The following is a 19,706-nucleotide window of genomic DNA, read 5'->3' on the forward strand; positions in this document are numbered from 1 at the left end:
AAAGCATTAAGAAGGAATGAAATTCCACAAATTCACTTTTAACAAGGCACACCTGTTAATTGAAATGCATTCCAGGTGACTACCTCGTGAAGCTTGGGGCAGCAGGTAGCCTAGTGGTTAGAGCGTTGGACTAGTAACCCGAAAGGTTGCAAGATTGAATCCCCGAGCTGACAAGGTAAAAATCTGTCATTCTGCCCCTGAACGAGGCAGTTAACCCACTGTTCCTAGGCCGTCATTGAAAATAAGAATTTGTTCTTAACTGACTTGCCTAGTTAAATAAAATCATAAAGCTTGTTGAGGGAATGCCAAGAGTGCGAAGCTGTGGCTATATTTTGTTTTGTTTAACACTTTTGGTTACTACATAATTCCATGTGTTATTTCATAGTTTTGATGTCTTCACTATTATTCTACAATGTAGGAAATAGTAAAAATAAAGAAACCCTTGAGGTGTTCTAAAACTTGACTGGTAGTGTATATTTTTTAAATTCTAAACAATTAAAGTTACTGCTATAGTTATTTCCTACAATAGATTAGACTGCAGTGATCTGTAGCTGGCTTCCCGAACCAAGCTAGTCAATATACACACAATTATCTACTGACCAACCAATCAATACTAACTCAACTGGTAATCATAGTGAATATTAAATGTCAACATTAAAAACCATTGTATTTAGTCTTACTGGTATTCATTTCCCCTTTGGACCGGATGTATTTTTCCCTATCTCTAATTTGGCTGTTACAGAGAGCCTAAACTGAATCGTGCTTTTTCACCCTAATATTTATAGTTATGAAATGGATGTTTTAGCTAATGGAAAGGAAAACATTCGGCTCTACATATTGATATGGTAAAATACAGAAATAAATAAAATAGCAGGTGACTAATGTATGCGATTACAAAATGGTCTTTGCAGGGGTCATATACACTATATACAAAAGTATGTGGACAAAGTAGTGGATTCAGTTTCAGCCACCTGTTGCTGACAGATGTATAAATTTGAACACACAGCAATGCAATCTCAATAGACAAACATTACCAGTAGGATAGCCTTACTAAAGAGCTTCGTGACTTTTAACATGCCATCGTCATAGGATCAATCAATCAAATGTATTTATAAAGCTCTTTTTACATCAGCCGATGTCACAAAGTGCTATACAGAAACCCAGCCTAACAGCCCAATCAGCAAGCAATGCAGATGTAGAAGCACGGTGGCTAGGAAATACTCCCAAGAAAGGCAGGATCCTAGGAAGAAACCTAGAGCGGAACCAGACTCTGACGGGTGGCCAGTCCTCTTCCGGCTGTGCCGGGTGGAGATTGTAACGGTACATGGCCAAGATGTTCAAACAGTCATAGATGACCAGCAGGGTCAAATAATAATAATCACAGTGGTTGAAGTGGGTGCAACAGGTCAACACCTCAGGAGTAAATCTCAGTTGGCTCATAGCCGATCATTCAGAGTCAGAGACACAAACTATTGCAGCATAAATACTGGAGGCTGAGACAGGAGGGGTCTCCTATGTGCCACCTTTCCAACAAGTCACTTTGCCAAATTTCTGCCCTGCTAGAGCTGCCCCAAACAACTGTAAGTGCTGTTATTGTGAAGTGGAACCGTCTAGGAGCAACAACGGCTCAGCCGCGAAGTGGTAGGCCACACAAGCTCACAGAACGGGACCGCCGAGTGCTGAAGCGCGAAGCACGTAAAAATCGTCTGTTCTCAGTTCCTGTTCTCAGTTCCACTCACTACCTAGTTCCAAACTTCCTCTGGAAACAACATCATCAAAATAATTGTTTGTTGGAAGCTTCATGAAATGGGTTTCCATGGCGGAGCAGCCGCACACAAGCCTAAGATTACCATGCGCAATGCCAAGCATCGGCTGGAGTGGTGTAAAGCTCGCTGCCATTGGACTCTGGAGCAGTGAAAACGTGTTCTCTGGAGGGATGAATCACGCTTCACCATCTGGCAGTCTGACGGAGTTTGACGGATGCCAGGAGAACACTACCTGCCCCAATGCATTGTGCCAACTGTAACGTTTGGTGGAGGAGGAATAATGGCCTGGGGCTGTTTTTCGTGGTTCGGGCTAGGCCCCTTAGTTCCAGTGAAGGGAAATCTTAACTCTACAGCATAACATTCTAGACGATTCTGTGCTTCCAACTTTGTGGCAACAATTTGGGGAAGGCCCTTTCCGGTTTCAGCATGACAACTCTTCCGTGCACAAAGTGAGGTCCATACAGAAATGGTTTGTCGAGATCGGTGTGGAAGAACTTGACTGGCCTGCACAGAGCCATGACCTCCTCAACTCCATCGAATAAGCCATGCCTCCGTGCCCAACCTCACTAATGCTCTTGTGGCTGAATGGAAGCAAGTCCCCGCAGGAATGCTCCAACATCTAGTGTGTTTTAGCAGCAAACTCCATATTGATTTTGGAATGAGATGTTCGACAAGCAGGTGTCCACATACTTTTGGTCATGTATTGTATTTGAATTGGACAGTTAATTCTGTATATTGATAGTTGGCCAGTAGAGGTCACTCTACCCTCATCTAAATCCCAAAGACAAGTGCAGTGACAAGAAAATACCTAACCACAGAAATGTAGATTGAATATTGGTCTCCTATGTTCATGATAAAACATTTGGAGAAATCCATATTTTCATAGGTAGGTGAGGTGACCATATAATTATGTAGAGGGATGTAACTGGCTACATCTAGAGCCATATACAGTCCTGGAAAAAGTAAGTACAACCTTTTGAAAGTGGTCTTTTTTTGGGGGGGGTTACATATTTGGACACGTGGATATTTGAGCTAATTTCCAACCACATTCATTGATGAAGGTAACCCAATTTAACAAATTACACACAAAAACATTTGCTTTGAAAATGTTATACAATTAAAATAAACACAAATGCAATTTCCTTATGCAGAAAAAAAAGTACATTGTTCCACTGTCCACTGGCATTCTACTTAGGACAGGTCGTCCCACCACATTCAGCCCAAGAGCTGACCGAAAGATGCTCATAGAAGTCTCTAATGAACCCCAGGGTAACATCAAGGGATCTACAGGCCTCTCTAGACACAATCAATATCGAAGTGCATGAGTCAACTGTCAGAAAGAGACTGCACAAACTTGGCCTAATGGGAGGTCAGGAAGAAGCCTCTGCTCTCAAAAAAAAGAAAATCAAGACTGACGTTTGCCAGACAACACCTAGGTAAAGACCAAAACTACTGGAACAATGTGCTCTGGACAGATGACTCAAAGGTGGAGTTGTTTGGCCACATCTTTGGTGAAAACGAAACACGGCCTTTGAACAGAAGAACCTCATATCATGGAGGCTGTGGCATTATGGTTTGGGGCTACATGAAGATATTTCAGCCAAAGGAGGCAACACCAGCTATTGAAGCTAGGGGTGTATTTCTTTTTTTCACATTATGGTATTGCATTTCTGTAGATTTTTTATTTTTATTAATGAATTATTGCAAAGTATAATCTGTTTCATTTGTTAAATTAGGTTACCTTTATCTGTCAATAGTGTTGAAGTAAAGACTTCATATACATCTGTCCAAATATTTACAAAAAAATACTACTTTTCAGGGGATGTACTTAATTTTTCACATGACTGTATGTATTTCTAATAATAAATGTAGCCAGAGCCATATCCAACCCATCCAATAATAAAAAATGGGATATTTGTCATATGTAAACAACAGGTGTAGACTAACATTGAAATGCTTACTTACATGTCCTTTTCCAACAATGCAGAGTTAAAGTGGAATATAAGAATTATAGAAATAGTGACACAGGAAATAAATACAGTGAATAACAATGAGTAAAAATAACATGCTTATATACAGGGAGTACCAGTACCGAGTCGATCTACAGGAGTACAAGATAATTGATGTAGCTATGTACATATAGGTAGGTGTGACGAGGCAACATGATAGATAATAGACAGTGGCAGCAGTGTATGTAGCAAGTGTGTGGCGTCAATATGCATGTGTGTTCTTGTTGTGTGGGCGTATGTAGTATGTGTGGTGGGTAGTCAGTGTAAATATGTTTGAGTGTGTGGGTAGTCAGTGTAAATATGTTTGAGTGTGTGGGTAGAGCCAGTGTAAATATGTTTGAGTGTTTGGGTAGAGCCAGTGTAAATATGTTTGAGTGTGTGGGTAGTCAGTGTAAATATGTTTGAGTGTGTGGGTAGAGCCAGTGTAAATATGTTTGAGTGTTTGGGTAGAGCCAGTGTAAATGTGTTTGAGTGTGTGGGTAGAGCCAGTGTAAATATGTTTGAGTGTGTGGGTAGTCAGTGTAAATATGTTTGAGTGTGTGGGTAGAGCCAGTGTAAATATGTTTGAGTGTGTGGGTAGTCAGTGTAAATATGTTTGAGTGTGTGGGTAGAGCCAGTGTAAATATGTTTGAGTGTGTGGGTAGTCAGTGTAAATATGTTTGAGTGTGTGGGTAGAGCCAGTGTAAATATGTTTGAGTGTTTGGGTAGAGCCAGTGTAAATGTGTTTGAGTGTGTGGGTAGAGCCAGTGTAAATATGTTTGAGTGTGTGGGTAGAGCCAGTGTAAATATGTTTGAGTGTGTGGGTAGAGCCAGTGTAAATATGTTTGAGTGTGTGGGTAGTCAGTGTAAATATGTTTGAGTGTGTGGGTAGAGCCAGTGTAAATATGTTTGAGTGTTTGGGTAGAGCCAGTGTAAATATGTTTGAGTGTGTGGGTAGTCAGTGTAAATATGTTTGAGTGTGTGGGTAGAGCCAGTGTAAATATGTTTGAGTGTTTGGGTAGAGCCAGTGTAAATGTGTTTGAGTGTGTGGGTAGAGCCAGTGTAAATGTGTTTGAGTGTGTGGGTAGAGCCAGTGTAGATATGTTTGAGTGTGTGGGTAGAGCCAGTGTAAATGTGTTTGAGTGTGTGGGTAGTCAGTGTAAATATGTTTGAGTGTGTGGGTAGAGCCAGTGTAAATATGTTTGAGTGTGTGGGTAGAGCCAGTGTAAATATGTTTGAGTGTGTGGGTAGAGCCAGTGTAAATATGTTTGAGTGTGTGGGTAGAGCCAGTGTAAATATGTTTGAGTGTGTGGGTAGAGCCAGTGTAAATATGTTTGAGTGTGTGGGTAGTCAGTGTAAATATGTTTGAGTGTGTGGGTAGAGCCAGTGTAAATATGTTTGAGTGTGTGGGTAGAGCCAGTGTAAATATGTTTGAGTGTGTGGGTAGAGCCAGTATAAATGTGTTTGAGTGTGTGGGTAGAGCCAGTGTAAATATGTTTGAGTGTGTATGTAGAGCCAGTGTAAATGTGTTTGAGTGTGTGGGTAGAGCCAGTGTAAATGTGTTTGAGTGTGTGGGTAGTCAGTGTAAATATGTTTGAGTGTGTGGGTAGAGCCAGTGTAAATATGTTTGAGTGTGTGGGTAGTCAGTGTAAATATGTTTGAGTGTGTGGGTAGTCAGTGTAAATATGTTTGAGTGTGCGGGTAGAGCCAGTGTAAATATGTTTGAGTGTGTGGGTAGAGCCAGTGTAAATATGTTTGAGTGTGTGGGTAGAGCCAGTGTAAATATGTTTGAGTGTGTGGGTAGAGCCAGTGTAGATATGTTTGAGTGTGTGGGTAGTCAGTGTAAATATGTTTGAGTGTGTGGGTAGAGCCAGTGTAAATATGTTTGAGTGTGTGGGTAGAGCCAGTGTAAATGTGTTTGAGTGTGTGGGGAGCCAGTGTAAATATGTTTGAGTGTGTGGGTAGAGCCAGTGTAAATATGTTTGAGTGTGTGGGTAGAGCCAGTGTAAGTATGTTTGAGTGTGTGGGTAGAGCCAGTATAAATGTGTTTGAGTGTGTGGGTAGAGCCAGTGTAAATATGTTTGAGTGTGTATGTAGAGCCAGTGTAAATGTGTTTGAGTGTGTGGGTAGAGCCAGTGTAAACATGTTTGAGTGTGTGGGTAGAGCCAGTGTAAATGTGTTTGAGTGTGTGGGTAGAGCCAGTGTAAATGTGTTTGAGTGTGTGGGTAGTCAGTGTAAATATGTTTGAGTGTGTGGGTAGAGCCAGTGTAAATATGTTTGAGTGTGCGGGTAGAGCCAGTGTAAATATGTTTGAGTGTGTGGGTAGAGCCAGTGTAAATGTGTTTGAGTGTGTGGGTAGAGCAAGTGTAAATATGTTTGAGTGTGTGGGTAGAGCCAGTGTAAATATGTTTGAGTGTGTGGGTAAAGCCAGTGTAAATATGTTTGAGTGTGTGGGTAGAGCCAGTGTAGATATGTTTGAGTGTGTGGGTAGTCAGTGTAAATATGTTTGAGTGTGTGGGTAGAGCCAGTGTAAATATGTTTGAGTGTGTGGGTAGAGCCAGTGTAAATATGTTTGAGTGTGTGGGTAGAGCCAGTGTAAATATGTTTGAGTGTGTGGGTAGAGCCAGTGTAAATATGTTTGAGTGTGTGGGTAGTCAGTGTAAATATGTTTGAGTGTGTGGGTAGAGCCAGTGTAAATATGTTTGAGTGTGTGGGTAGAGCCAGTGTAAATATGTTTGAGTGTGTGGGTAGAGCCAGTATAAATGTGTTTGAGTGTGTGGGTAGAGCCAGTGTAAATATGTTTGAGTGTGTATGTAGAGCCAGTGTAAATGTGTTTGAGTGTGTGGGTAGAGCCAGTGTAAATATGTTTGATTGTGTGGGTAGAGCCAGTGTAAATGTGTTTGAGTGTGTGGGTAGTCAGTGTAAATATGTTTGAGTGTGTGGGTAGTCAGTGTAAATATGTTTGAGTGTGCGGGTAGAGCCAGTGTAAATATGTTTGAGTGTGTGGGTAGAGCCAGTGTAAATGTGTTTGAGTGTGTGGGTAGTCAGTGTAAATATGTTTGAGTGTGTGGGTAGAGCCAGTGTAAATATGTTTGAGTGTGTGGGTAGTCAGTGTAAATGTGTTTGAGTGTGTGGGTAGTCAGTGTAAATATGTTTGAGTGTGTGGGTAGAGCCAGTGTAAATATGTTTGAGTGTGTATGTAGAGCCAGTGTAAATATGTTTGAGTGTGTGGGTAGAGCCAATGTAAATTTGTTTGAGTGTGTAGGTAGAGCCAGTGTAAATATGTTTGAGTGTGTGGGTAGAGCCAGTGTAAATGTGTTTGAGTGTGTGGGTAGAGCCAGTGTAAATATGCTTGAGTGTGTGGGTAGAGCCAGTGTAAATGTGTTTGAGTGTGTGGGTAGTCAGTGTAAATATGTTTGAGTGTGTGGGTAGAGCCACAGGAGAGTTATTGCAAAAACATGTCAATACAGCTAGTCTGGGTAGCCATTTGATTGAGCTATTTAACGGTTTAGCAGCCATGGCTCCAGGGTAGAAGCTGTTCAGGGTAGTGTTGTTCCTTGCAGCTGCCGTACCAAGCGGTGATGCTGCCAGTCAAGATGCTCTCAATGGTACAGCTGTAGACCTTTCTGAGGGTCTGAGGGTCCGTGCCAAATCTTTTCAGCCTTCTGAGGGGGAAGAGGTGCTGTCGTGCACTCATCACAACTATGTGGGTGTGTCTGGACAATGATAATTCCTTAGTGACGTGGACACAGAGGAACTTAAAGCTCTCGACCCACTCCACTACAGCCCCATCGATGTGAATGGGGGAGTGCTCGTTTCCTGTATTACAAGACAAATATAGTTTGTCTATGTCAAGTGTGTAAACTAAGGGTAAAGCAGTGATTTATTACCTATTTTTTTTATTTCAAGATCCCTCTTGTTTTTTTGGCCAGGTCACATGTCACAATCTGGTGGAGCCAGTAGGACAATTCATGAGGCCTACTCAACTACTTGACATTCAATTCATCAGGCCTACTCAACTACTTGACATTCAATTCATCAGGCCTACTCAACTACTTGACATTCAATTCATCAGGCCTACTCAACTACTTGACATTCAATCCATTGTTGGATATTTTGCCCTTGTGGAATAATCTGCCATTTTAAAAACACACTAAGAAATACTACAACACACATTCTTATTTGTTATAAGTTTGTCTTTTTTACATAAGGTCATTAGCAGAATCTGAGTCATTGATCAATTTGTCTTTGTTCTATCCTTGTAGTTGGACTCATATAAATAGCTTTGTTCCTTAATTTCTGTCTATAAAAGTGATATGTGCTGTAATTGCAGTGTAGGGCTGAATGTGTCGTCTCCTACTACTTAATGGGTTCAGTGGGGCTGTGTGTGTGGTGTGAGTGTCGGGGTGTGAAGCCCCTGTCCCTGGGCCTGGCAGACGGGCATAGAGAACACGGCTTAACACAAGAACAATGGAGTCCTTTGACCAAAAAGACGCCCCCAAGACATGTGGCCTCCTGTCACCGTGGCAACCCCCCATGGGATAGCGAGCGGGCTGACAGCTGGAGAGGGAGAGTTACAAAAATGGAGTCCATTCTTTCCACTGAACCTCTCCTCGTCTACTCTATCATTCCCTCTCTCAATCATCAACGTGTGTGTGTGTAGTAGGCCTATGTTACACTGCACTTTCCAGCTGTTGAAGAATAGGTCCACTTTATGAGCTCAGGTTTTAATATACTATATAGGCCTGGCAGGCCGACCTATCCTTTTAAATAAAAAGTGAGTGTGACACCAGGTGATAAATAACACAATTGTTATTTCCTGCTCATGGAACAATGACATTTACCGATGGGGTCATTGATACTTATGGTACTTATGAGTGATATACAAGATCTTGCACAACATCTGTTTTTACACATTGTGCAAAAGCTATTCCAGCAAAAGAAAACGTTCCTTAATAACAAGATAACACTTGATTTATATAATGTTACATGCATTCTACACCACACATCCCTTCTCTGCTAAGGAGCTGAATGGTGTTAACAGTTCTGTTCATATCTGCTCCTCGGGACCTTAGTGTTATAGTAGGATGAGGATCTGTGCTCTCAACTCTCTATTATTCATGCTGCGTGGTGTCACTCTCCCTCAGCTCTGCATGGGTTTCCTGTAAAGCTAAGGACAGCAGAAGGATGAGGGAAACAAAGAGTGGAGGGGACTACTGCAACACCAAGGGCTCCTAGGGCCCCTCCCACTGGGAACACACTGGTTGAATCAACGTTGTTTCCACGGCATTTCAATAAAATGACGTTGAACCAACGTGGAATAGACATTGAATTGACGTCTGTGCTCAGTGGGCTTCCTCCAATCTATTTGTGTTTTTCTCCTGATCTGTCCAGCTGCTATGGTTGTAGTGGTGTTAGCTGGCAGGTGACTCGCCCCAGGGCTTTTATATGAGTAAATAAAACACAAGTCTAATTTGAATAGAAGATTAAGTAGAATATGATTGTGGTGGTCACTTGATTGACAAGTGACTTGCGGTATGTTAACAAGCCAAACCAACATACAATATGTTCTGAGTGAGGGACAGCCATTAAACTGAAGAGCTGTGCTGCTGCCCAGTTGAAGAATATAGAACACCTATAAGAGAAGAGTTCTGGGCATGTCTGGACTAGATGAGACACAATCTGACAAGGTGTGTCTTTGGGATGAGGTGAGGAACATACCCTGGTAGAATCAAAGTTCTTTCCCCATCATTTCAACCCCCCAAAATATATGTGATGACATTGAATCAATGTGTAAAAATGATTGGATTTTCAAAAAGTAATCGACATAAGGCCATTTCCTATTTTTTATCATCTAACTTTTAATGTCAATCCAATGAGATGGTGACATTTTATTTATATTTTACGTAGAATTTACGTTAATTGACAACTCAACCAGATATAAATCAAAAGTAGACATTGAACTGATGACGTCTGTGCTCAGTGGGTAGTTTGCCTGTGTGTGTGTATCTATGTGTGTTTCTGAGGGAAGCTCTGGATAAGAGCATCTGCTAAATGGCTAAAATGTCAATATAAACATGACACTGGACAAGGCTCCATATCAGAGATGACTAGCCCACCACAGGGATGATACTAACTAGACGCTGTGTGACCTTGAAGGGATAATAGAAGTAGGCTACCCAGGAAGGCTTGCAAAAATATATATACTGGGGTAGTATTCATTAGGCACCAAACAGAAGAAAACAGTCGGAAACAGAGATGGATGGACTACATGCATTGGTTCAATAACAAACACTCATTTTGGTTGTTGCATTAGGTTTTGCTACGGTGTGCCATAATGAATATGCCCCTGATCTGATTCTGTATAAATTAACTTTGGGGTTGTGACTGTGAGAAATGATCTGTCTCCGTTCATGACAGACGTCAACCATGATAAATTAGCAGTTGTTTGGGTCGGTGTTAAGTAAATGGAGTCATTATTGACAACCTTAAAGCTCTCTCTGTTTGCGGTGGTATCAGTGAGGACTTCCAGGCCCTGGCTGGCTGCCCGCAGTAAAAGGGGTTGTTGTGATTCCAAGTGGGTCGGGAGGGAGTGGGACTTAGCCTGGAGGTAAATTGTGTCTGTGATGTAGATGGAGAAAGGTTAAGTTGTGGCAGGCTGATGACCTTATAGAGGAAATACAGGCTTCTATGGGCATGTGGCAGCGGACAGAGGGCCTGTAGATTAGCTGTGACATGCCCATTTCCTATTTATTTGAACAATTCTACTATCTCTGACATCATGGCTATAGTACATTATGGGAGACGTTACTGCATCTTATGAGAAAAATATGCCCTAAACGTATTTCCCCCCGATCTTTCTAGTTTCCCCTGGTCGACACAGGGGGGAGACAAACATACAGATCTGTACACAAACCTGATCCTAATTATGTGCTATCTTGAATGGCTAAATGAATCATGAGGATCATAGAATACTTAGCGAGGACTTACACCATGTGTTTTATTTGATATATGACATAAGGGCTCAACTTAAAAGTAATCCATGTTGAAATGTCATATGGGTCATAATCTTGAATACGTATCAATGATGTTAACAGGGAGTACTCAAGGAGAGGCATATCCACAGAACACTTAAGATATCAAAGAACTCTCCATTACCTATAGGTTCATTAATTGACAAACCCACATGCCCCCAGTAGTCATTCATCCCAACTCATAATGAAGCTAATAAAGCAGAAGCAGTGGTGATACTAGTTATTGAGGAGATTATTGAGAAAGTAAGTGTTGCGGGAGAAAATGGGGATATACTATGGGAGTCTGCAGAGACAGAGTGGAAGAGAAGCAGTGCAGACAATGAGCTCCAGAGGTTAAGTCCCTAGCCCTCCAATAGGGCCCACAGGAATGCGAAAGGGTCTTGGAGGGGGCATTGTTGTCTGAGGTGCATCCTGCTCAGTGTATGAGACTACACATTACAACTCAAGGTCTATAGACTGACTGGTCCATGGAAATAATCAAGCTTATTTTTGTGGGAGAAGACATACTGTAGAAGACATAAATCACATGGGGTACACCAATCTCGCAACTTTTTCTGTGTGTAATGCTTGTTTTTTCTTTTGAAATATTCTAAATAAATATGTAAATAGTAAACAGAAACACTGATCATCCAGGATATTGCAGCATTCTTCTCTGCTTGAAGAACCTTCCGGATAAATACAACTTGGGGCCTCTATCCCTTGGCTGACTCCTCTCAGGCAGGGCAGCATGTGGTACCACTGTGTATCAGGGACTATAGCCCCAGGGGAGAGTCCTAGCCTTAACCCAGTTTGTGTCTGGGAAAGACAAAGGGGGTCCAACAACACACTGAATGGACTGGGGGCTGTTTATCCCCCTAGGAACATGCCCATGGCAGAAATGGAGCTAAGCCAGAGTTAAACCACCAAATGTGTTTTACCACCTTCAATAATGTTCCTCTCTTAAAGGGAGGCGTTAAATTATGACATGCGTCCCGCTGTAAGGTCTCGACTTGTTTGAGAATTCTGTGCTTTTGGGGTATGGAAAACTAGCAGTGTTTTGGAATGATGCCTTGGCCAATGGATTCTCTCCAACAGGGTTTGGCTATGGTAGCAGTACCAAAGGGACCCAAATTGCCTGTACAACAATGAATATGTCACAGTAATGCCTTGCATTATGACAGAGTAATATTCCTGTTTTGAACCAACAGGTTCCTTCATATACATGCAGATTTGTTACAGTTGACAAAGCTCTTTGTCATAGATATGTCAGTACTGTAGTGCTACTGTCTGTCATTGTTACTGAATACAGAACTCCACCACTTAGGATTCATTATATTACAGTCAGAATGAGTTGTTCATGTAAATTACCTTGTCAGTGGCACATCTCTAAATGTACTCACACTGAAAGGATTGCAAGGCACAGTCAGCGAGACAATTGATTTGTCAAACCTCAGAGTTTTCCAAACAACCTCTTCCTTTATCTTTCAATTGGGCAATGTCTATGACAGAGAAGTGTACTTCAAGGCACTTTAAAAGTACTTTAAGTTACTAGCAGAGGAGTTTGTGTTTTCAGCTGAATTTCAGAAAGAGGAAAGACTGCAAAGAGTTCTCCACCACTTTGTGAGTGTGTGAGAGGTGTCTGGCTTGACTTTAAATTCAAACCTCAATCCCTGGAGTGTGTCCAGTCAGGCGGGGCCCTGGCTCTGGGTTTCCAACAAGCTGCACTTTACCTTCCAGCTGCTCTCTGTCCCCTTTGGATTGAGGGAGGGGAGGGAATTAGGGGCCATGGGGGTGGAGATGGGTGGGGGCATGCTCTTGCCGGACAGGCCTGGAAATTTCCTTTTTATGTTTCAGCAGCCCATTCCAGGATGGGAGGGGTGTGAGCTGTGGGGTTTTGGGACTTGGCTAGGAGCCAGCCACAGCAGGAAGCTTGCTAGTTCACATGGACAAAAGCAGTCCTGGCCACTGCCTAGCTATCTGTGCAGGACTCAACAGCTCTCACTCACCCAACCCCCAAAACAGGAACTTTGCACAGTTATATGGGTCCGGCGGCACCACTGCACAGATTGACTGCAGTCAGTTACTCACAGCTGCACTGACTATTCAACCCTCTTTACACATGAATGCATGTATGTAATGTCAGCAGTGTTTGTCTTCATTTACAAAATAAAGTATTCTCTTTGACTAAATGCAACAGGCATAGAAGGATTTTCTTTTCATGTTCCCTTATGTTTTCATTTGTTATTTGATACTCTGTGTTATTGTCTTACTCTACTGCTCAAAATCAAGTTGTCTGACCGTCTTTATAGCTGCCAAGGCTATTGGCAGTTATTGCTAAGTACCTCTCCTCCTGTCTGTGCACCCTGCCTGTCTGTAAAAATCAAATCAAATCAAAGTCCTTTGGTCACGTACACAGATTTGCAGGTGCAGCGAAAAACTTGTGTTTCTAGCTCCAACAGTGCAGTAAAATGACCTAACATTTTTTTTTTTTAAGAAATAAAGAAATAGAATGAGCAATGTCAGAGTCTGGAATATATAATGCCCTCTCTGAACCCCTCATAGGCCAGAATGTAAACAGCAGCATGGACCAAAACAAAAGTCCCACGGTTGATCTGCATCCAGGGGGTGTTTCCACTGTTTTTGTTAAACCAGACTTCTGCATTAATTGATATGATCTCTGTCATAGATCTCTGTCACAGTGCATGACATTATTCATTGATGTTGATTGCTATATGTTTATGTTCATGTTGTGCACTTGGGGGATTATGGTCTCAATACATATCTCAACAAACTTATGTTCAGTTTCATTTTATGATCACTATAGTACTGAAATATTTGAAAGATACCATTTTCTAATATTTTAAGATGTATGCCATTTACAAGCCTTTCGCTGCACCCGCAATAACATCTGCTAAATATGTGTATGTGACCAATAACATCTGCTAAATATGTGTATGTGACCAATAACATCTGCTAAATATGTGTATGTGACCAATAACATCTGCTAAATATGTGTATGTGACCAATAACATCTGCTAAATATGTGTATGTGACCAATAACATCTGCTAAATATGTGTATGTGACCAATAACATCTGCTAAATATGTGTATGTGACCAATAACATCTGCTAAATATGTGTATGTGACCAATAACATCTGCTAAATATGTGTATGTGACCAATAAAATTTGATTTGATGTGATAATGGTAGTTTCATGCTGGTTTAGAATGTTTTTTGCACTCATATATTTATCTTCTGTCAAAAGCTACTACAATAGCCTGCCAGCCTACATTCCTACCTACCTACCTACTTACTGTGTCATACGGGCAGCTACTTTAATGTGCATATGTTTTGTCTCATATGGTTTTTCTAACCAGTGAAAACCTCCTATGATCTAATTGCTCCCTTTATGACTTGATAATCCCTCTCTTGAGGACTGCAGGGTGCTAATCATTTTAAACAATGCTTCACATAATTTAATTTAGCGTCCAGGGAGATCATAAGATCATCATGAATAGGGAGTTTTAATAGGGAGGGCTGGTCTTTTCCTGGTTGATATACAGGCAGGCGTTGATGTTTTCTATTCAACAAAGACCAAACTAAAGAATGTAATTCATGTCTTCAGTTCCAACCCACTGGGCACACACTGGTTGATTCAACGTTGTTTCAACGTCATTTCAATTCAATTACGTTGAACCAATGTGGAAAATACGTTGAATTGACCTCTGTGACCAGTAGGATGTGACAATTTTAATGTATTATATATTGTTGATATGATCATATAAAATCGTATAAATAAGATCACTCACTGATAGCATTACACTGAACCATGCATGATGTAGCCCTACAAGACATAATGCACTTAGCACATAATGTGGCACTTGTAGATTCAGAGATCGTGTAGTGAGATATCAAGAAATGTTCCCTAAATGTCCAAATGATATGCAAATGAAAAATATTATATCATTTCAAACAATATCATATTGTTTGAAAACAGCTCCGCTTCTGAAATGCAGAACATTCATGAGCGGGAAAAGGTGTTACAAGATTCACCTGTCAATTCCAATTAATAGTCGTTTCTTCCGGTGTCGTTCTCTGCTGCTCGGCATTGCGCTCATTTAAAATAAGCGTTTTTTTTGTGTGGGATGATAATATTAGCCATAATAATCTGACTGGCAAGGAACCAGCGACCAACCTAAAAAGATACGCTTTTGTGATACTAGTGTATTCGGATATTAGTAACAAGCCTCCGATATTTATTTGGAGCACTGTATCTTTGCTGGTTCATTCTCCTGCTCTAATAGATAACAGAGCCTCTACAATAGATTGCAGAACCTACCGGTCTGTGTAGAGAGGGCTCTCGCTTTGATCTTTAAATACCCTCTCATTTAAAACCACACTGAGTTGCTTTGATTTTTCTCTCACGAGCCAGCTGTAAAATGTATAAATTCAGACGTTCCCTTAAATGACACTCTCCGTGTGCGCGCGCGCCCAGTGGAGACAGCAAGAACACCTTTCTATCCTTTTTTCTGCTCCACCATCTGTCCCTCCCTTTCTTCCATTTCATGTGTTCAACCGACATCTACCCCTCACAGCTACAACTCCGTTGTCCCCCCCTTCTCCCCTTGCATTGAGTTTTCCTGTCCACTCGGCTTTGCAGTTTGAACGACGCAGACGGTCCCTGGCCCCGACTGTTCCCCCCTCCCCCACTAGCTGAGCTGCTGTTTCACTCAAAGATGGCGTCAGCTTTGGAGCCTCTGGTCTCTGGCTGCATTTTTGGGCTTGTTGTTGTCTCGGATTCGAAGGATTTTTGGCACATTCTCTTCGGCAACTCGACACGAAATTCCGGTGAGTAGCGGCTAGTGGGGAGAGGATATTACAAGGTCTCCGAGCTTCCTTTTGAAACCCGAACTGGACCAGTGGTAGCTTTCTGGGAAACGCGAGAGGTAGAGGGAACGGGGTACGGGGAGATGAAGATCGCGAGGGGGGAGGGAGGGGGCGAGCCGAGGCCTACTTCGCTCCAACGGCCTTGTCTTCACCGCATCGCAGTCCGCAGGCACTATGTGGGTGGGTGATGCAGGAAGGAAGTAAGGAAAGGTGAGGGATAGGTAGCCGTGTGTAGACACGCGTCTTGCCGGGAAATATTTCCACCCAGAGCCGAGGCGAAGGAGGCCGAACGGCCATAGAACATATATTGTAACGTTGAAAAATTATCCACTATCAAGTCGTCATTTTGGCACTTTCCCGATAGCGGTTATGGCCGTTTACAACTTACATTGTGCATTTGCAGTCAGCGATCTCATCGTGAATATCATCCATTCTATTCTAAATTAGATTGTTCCTTGTGATTGTTGCCTGTGTTATTGTTTGAAACCTCGGGCGTTGTAGGAATCTGTCATTGTTGATTGTGTCAAAGCACTGGTTTCCTTAAGACAGCTAGCTAGCTACACGTTGTTACTGTTTTGAGCTATTTCGTTACTGTTAGCAAGCAAATTAGCAATATCAGTTCGCGGGTAGGTTTGTAGCAACACAGCCTATTGCCTATCATATCAGTGAGAGTAAATAGAGGAGTAGGTTGAGAAAGTGAGACACTCGGCTATTGCTTGGCTGGCTAGCTAACGTTAACTACTGTTAGTTAACTTTGGTATATAGTAACGGTAACACCAATCTGTTTTCAAATAAATGGCTAACGTTAACATGGTTACTATAGCTAGCTACCAGTAATATGATAGATGTTTAGCTAGATAACGAACACATCTAACGTTAGCTACCTTAGGTCACTTTAAAAAAACGATCTATATTAATCAGCTACTGCACAAATGTAATCCAAGATCTTGTTTGTTGTGCATGGAATACAAATATATCTAACTTTAGCGTGCTTGCTGAAATCAAGCCAAGGCACTGAAAACACGAGATGTGGATAGCTAGTAGTGTTCCGTTTATTTAGCTATTTTAGTTGATTTGTTTTGCTGTTCAAAGTGAGAACCATGTGGCTTGGCAAAATCATAATGTCAAGAATTCAACAACAATGTATCCCGTTCTCCATAATCTGGGCTGTTGTTGTTATGACCTTTTTATCAATGTCTGTTTTCGGACCCAATTCATGAGCCCATGTTGTGAAATTCTTATGTATATAAAGATAATATACTATAACATGTAAATAAAGGAGGTAGGGCTTTCTTCCCTAATGTTTACTATGACACTTATGAGAGTTGCTCTGGTTTTGTGGTTTAAAGAATCTGAATTTACACAAAAATGGAGAACAGAATGTAAAGTTACCTCCATATACATACATACATTAGAGATCATCACAGTGGCTGATGTTTACCTACTCAGGCGCTAGTCTGGCACTGTCTTTCTGAGCTAACTATGCCCTCTGCTCAGGGTTTTCTTTTCCCATCCTAAATGTATTTGTTATGTTCAGTGTTATAAACGGTGCTCATGTCAGGTAATCTTCAGGCAGCATGTATCCATCTCATACAAGATGTGTGCTCCCTAACTGTCTCTGTGTTTAGTTGCCAAGCATGACTTTGTTTACATGCTGCTGTTGTTTGAGTGTCTTAGTACATGTCTTTTGAGGGTTACATTCAGTAGGCACTAAAGGAAGCAAATGTTTTGAAACGGCAGAATTACCTCAACTCTAATACAAAACTTAAAGATGTTTTTCTTTCAGTTTTTGCCTGCAGAATATGACCGTCTTGCTGCTTTCTCTCTTGCACACACTTTCTGACCCTTCCATGTTTGTGTCCTTTGTTTCAGCAGGGTGCGTTTCCTGCTGAAGTTGACTGTGCATGAAGGTGATCCGCCCTCGCTGCTCCCTGGGGTGAGAGATCTGTCCCCTTCCAGGTCGGAGAACAAGTGGATACCGCTGGAGAGCGAAGAAGAGAGAGGGTGAAGGAGTGGAGCCGCACGGATGAAATACATTTACATCCTTCTGCAAAATAGTTTATTCCAATAATCTACAGAACTTTTTTCCCCCACTGTCCTGATTCTACCCTTACAGTACAACTGATCTTCAACTAAAGATGACAGTCAAGGTGTCCACATCACACTGAGAGCCTCTTATTTACATTGAGGGGAGACTGAATCTTCAGGTTGTAGCCGTTTGTCCCTCGGCCCTTTGCAACAGGCAGTAGTGGGAGAAACCTAAGTGTTATTGTTGTAGTGTGTGTGGGTCCACCACAGCTCCAGAGTTAGTCTAGTACCTGCTGCTCCACGACACTGCTCTCCTCCAGGCTAACTGACCCTGCCGGGAGAGGGTAGTGGGTGGACCAAGCTTTATTGGGTGGGTTGGCGGTGGAGCCTATGCTATGGTGAGCTGTTCCCTGCCGTGCTGCTCAGGACCAGGCTCTGAGGGACTCACTGTGCGGCCCCGGGACAAAGGATAGTCTTCGGACAGAGGGGCTAGGAGGAGGAGGAGGAGGAGGCGGCGGCCTGGGCCGCGGGATTCTTACCCTTTGCCCGCTACGGGCGTGTGTTTGTGTGTGTGTCGTCATTGCGACCTCCAGCCGCAGTCATGGTGAAGCTGGCCAACCCAATGTACACCACCTGGATCCTGGAGGCCATCAAGAAGGTGAAGAAGCAGAAGCAGCGGCCATCGGAGGAGAGGATATGCAACGCTGTGTCCATGTCCCACGGGCTGGACCGCAAAACTATACTGGAGCAGCTGGAGCTCAGTGTCAAGGATGGTACCATCCTCAAAGTCTCTAACAAGGGCCTCAACTCTTACAAGGATCCGGAGAACCCCGGCCGCCTGGCCTTCCCCAAACCCCGCCTGGGCAGCAGTGGAGGAGGGGGTGGTCATCATGGGCATGTGGGCCATGGCGGTAGCCACCATCGCTCTGGGAAGAAACCAGGGCTGGACTGGAACAAGCTGATCAAGCGTTCCCTGGAGGGGCTCCATGAGCCAGGGGGCTCCACTCTAAAAAGTGTTGAGCGCTTCCTCAAGTGCCAGGGTGATGTGGCGGCCTACCTGTCTGGCAGTGGCTCCATGGGGCCCGGGCTGTTCCACCAGCAGCTGAGAGTGGCACTGAAGCGGGCGTGTGCCCACGGCAGGGTGGCCAAGAATGGGCCGCTGTTCCACCTCATCAGCCGTAGCTCCCAGTTGGATGGGACAGGCACCGTGGCGCTGGACTCCCTCCCACCTGTCCGCCTGCTGCCACACGAAAAGGACAAGGTAAGCCATGCACCTACATTCACTTTCTCAAATATAAACACAATGTAATGTCTCTGTAAACCTACAGTGTAAGTGAAAACGGATAACTGTAAAAAGAGCAATCTGTCATTTTTGTCCCCTGTGGCAGTGGAAAGAATAAGTGATAATTAATTACATTTCTATAGCGCTTTTTATAAAAATCTCAAAGCGCTTCAAAAGCAATAAACAGTAGCCTAGCCTTAGTTAGGTCACCCAATAGAGGTCAAGTCTGAGAGCATGCATCCTCTAAGACAGAGGGACAGTCCATGGCTTGATCAGAGGAAGGTGATCAGGGAGATGGTTGAAGTCTATGAAGGCTGAAGGCAGCACACAATCAATCTTAGCAGAGCTAGAATGATATTTTAAAAAGTGGTTTCCCATGTGGTTGTAGGGCTGCCAGGGAAGATGCAATGGCAAAAATGTAACTTTATCTCATGCAATTAGTAGCCAGGTCAGGGCACAGTACACAAACAACATCCCTCTAACTCCTTCCAGGGCATTAACTTCCATATTGAGTGATCACACTGTTTGCACAGCGTGGTTTGATTGATAATGTCTTTGTTGGAGTAAGTGGTGTCAAATGCAGGGACTTACAGTGCATCCATTTTACTCACATATGCACCTAAATATTTTCCTGTGGGACTTGACATTTGTGGGCAGTGCGCCTAGAAAAATTGAAAGATTCTAGCTTTAATAACTCAATTTTAATTATGTTCTTAAATGTTTGCATCCGCCTACATTTAAC

General features: G+C 42.6%; 1 protein-coding gene across 4 annotated transcripts in view; it reads left to right on the forward strand.

Annotated features, from left to right (window-relative positions):
• Positions 1–15,237: 15,237 nt before the first annotated feature.
• kat6a (lysine acetyltransferase 6A) overlaps positions 15,238–19,706 on the forward strand; it is a 51,839-nt gene continuing 47,370 nt past the window's right edge. For 2 of the 4 annotated variants that reach the window (XM_021621915.3, XM_021621920.3), the window contains exons 1-2: positions 15,238–15,615; positions 17,527–18,943. In XM_021621915.3, coding sequence (XP_021477590.2) covers positions 18,284–18,943 — 660 coding nt within the window. In that variant the 5' untranslated portion in view covers positions 15,238–15,615; positions 17,527–18,283. The remainder of the gene's footprint in view (positions 15,616–17,526; positions 18,944–19,706) is intronic. The other 2 variants (XM_021621918.3, XM_090191015.1) reach the window with 1 other exon arrangement.

This window comes from Oncorhynchus mykiss, chromosome 11 (genome assembly GCF_057628025.1).
Source record: "Oncorhynchus mykiss isolate SJ-2025 chromosome 11, ASM5762802v1, whole genome shotgun sequence".
Taxonomy (NCBI): domain Eukaryota; kingdom Metazoa; phylum Chordata; class Actinopteri; order Salmoniformes; family Salmonidae; genus Oncorhynchus; species Oncorhynchus mykiss.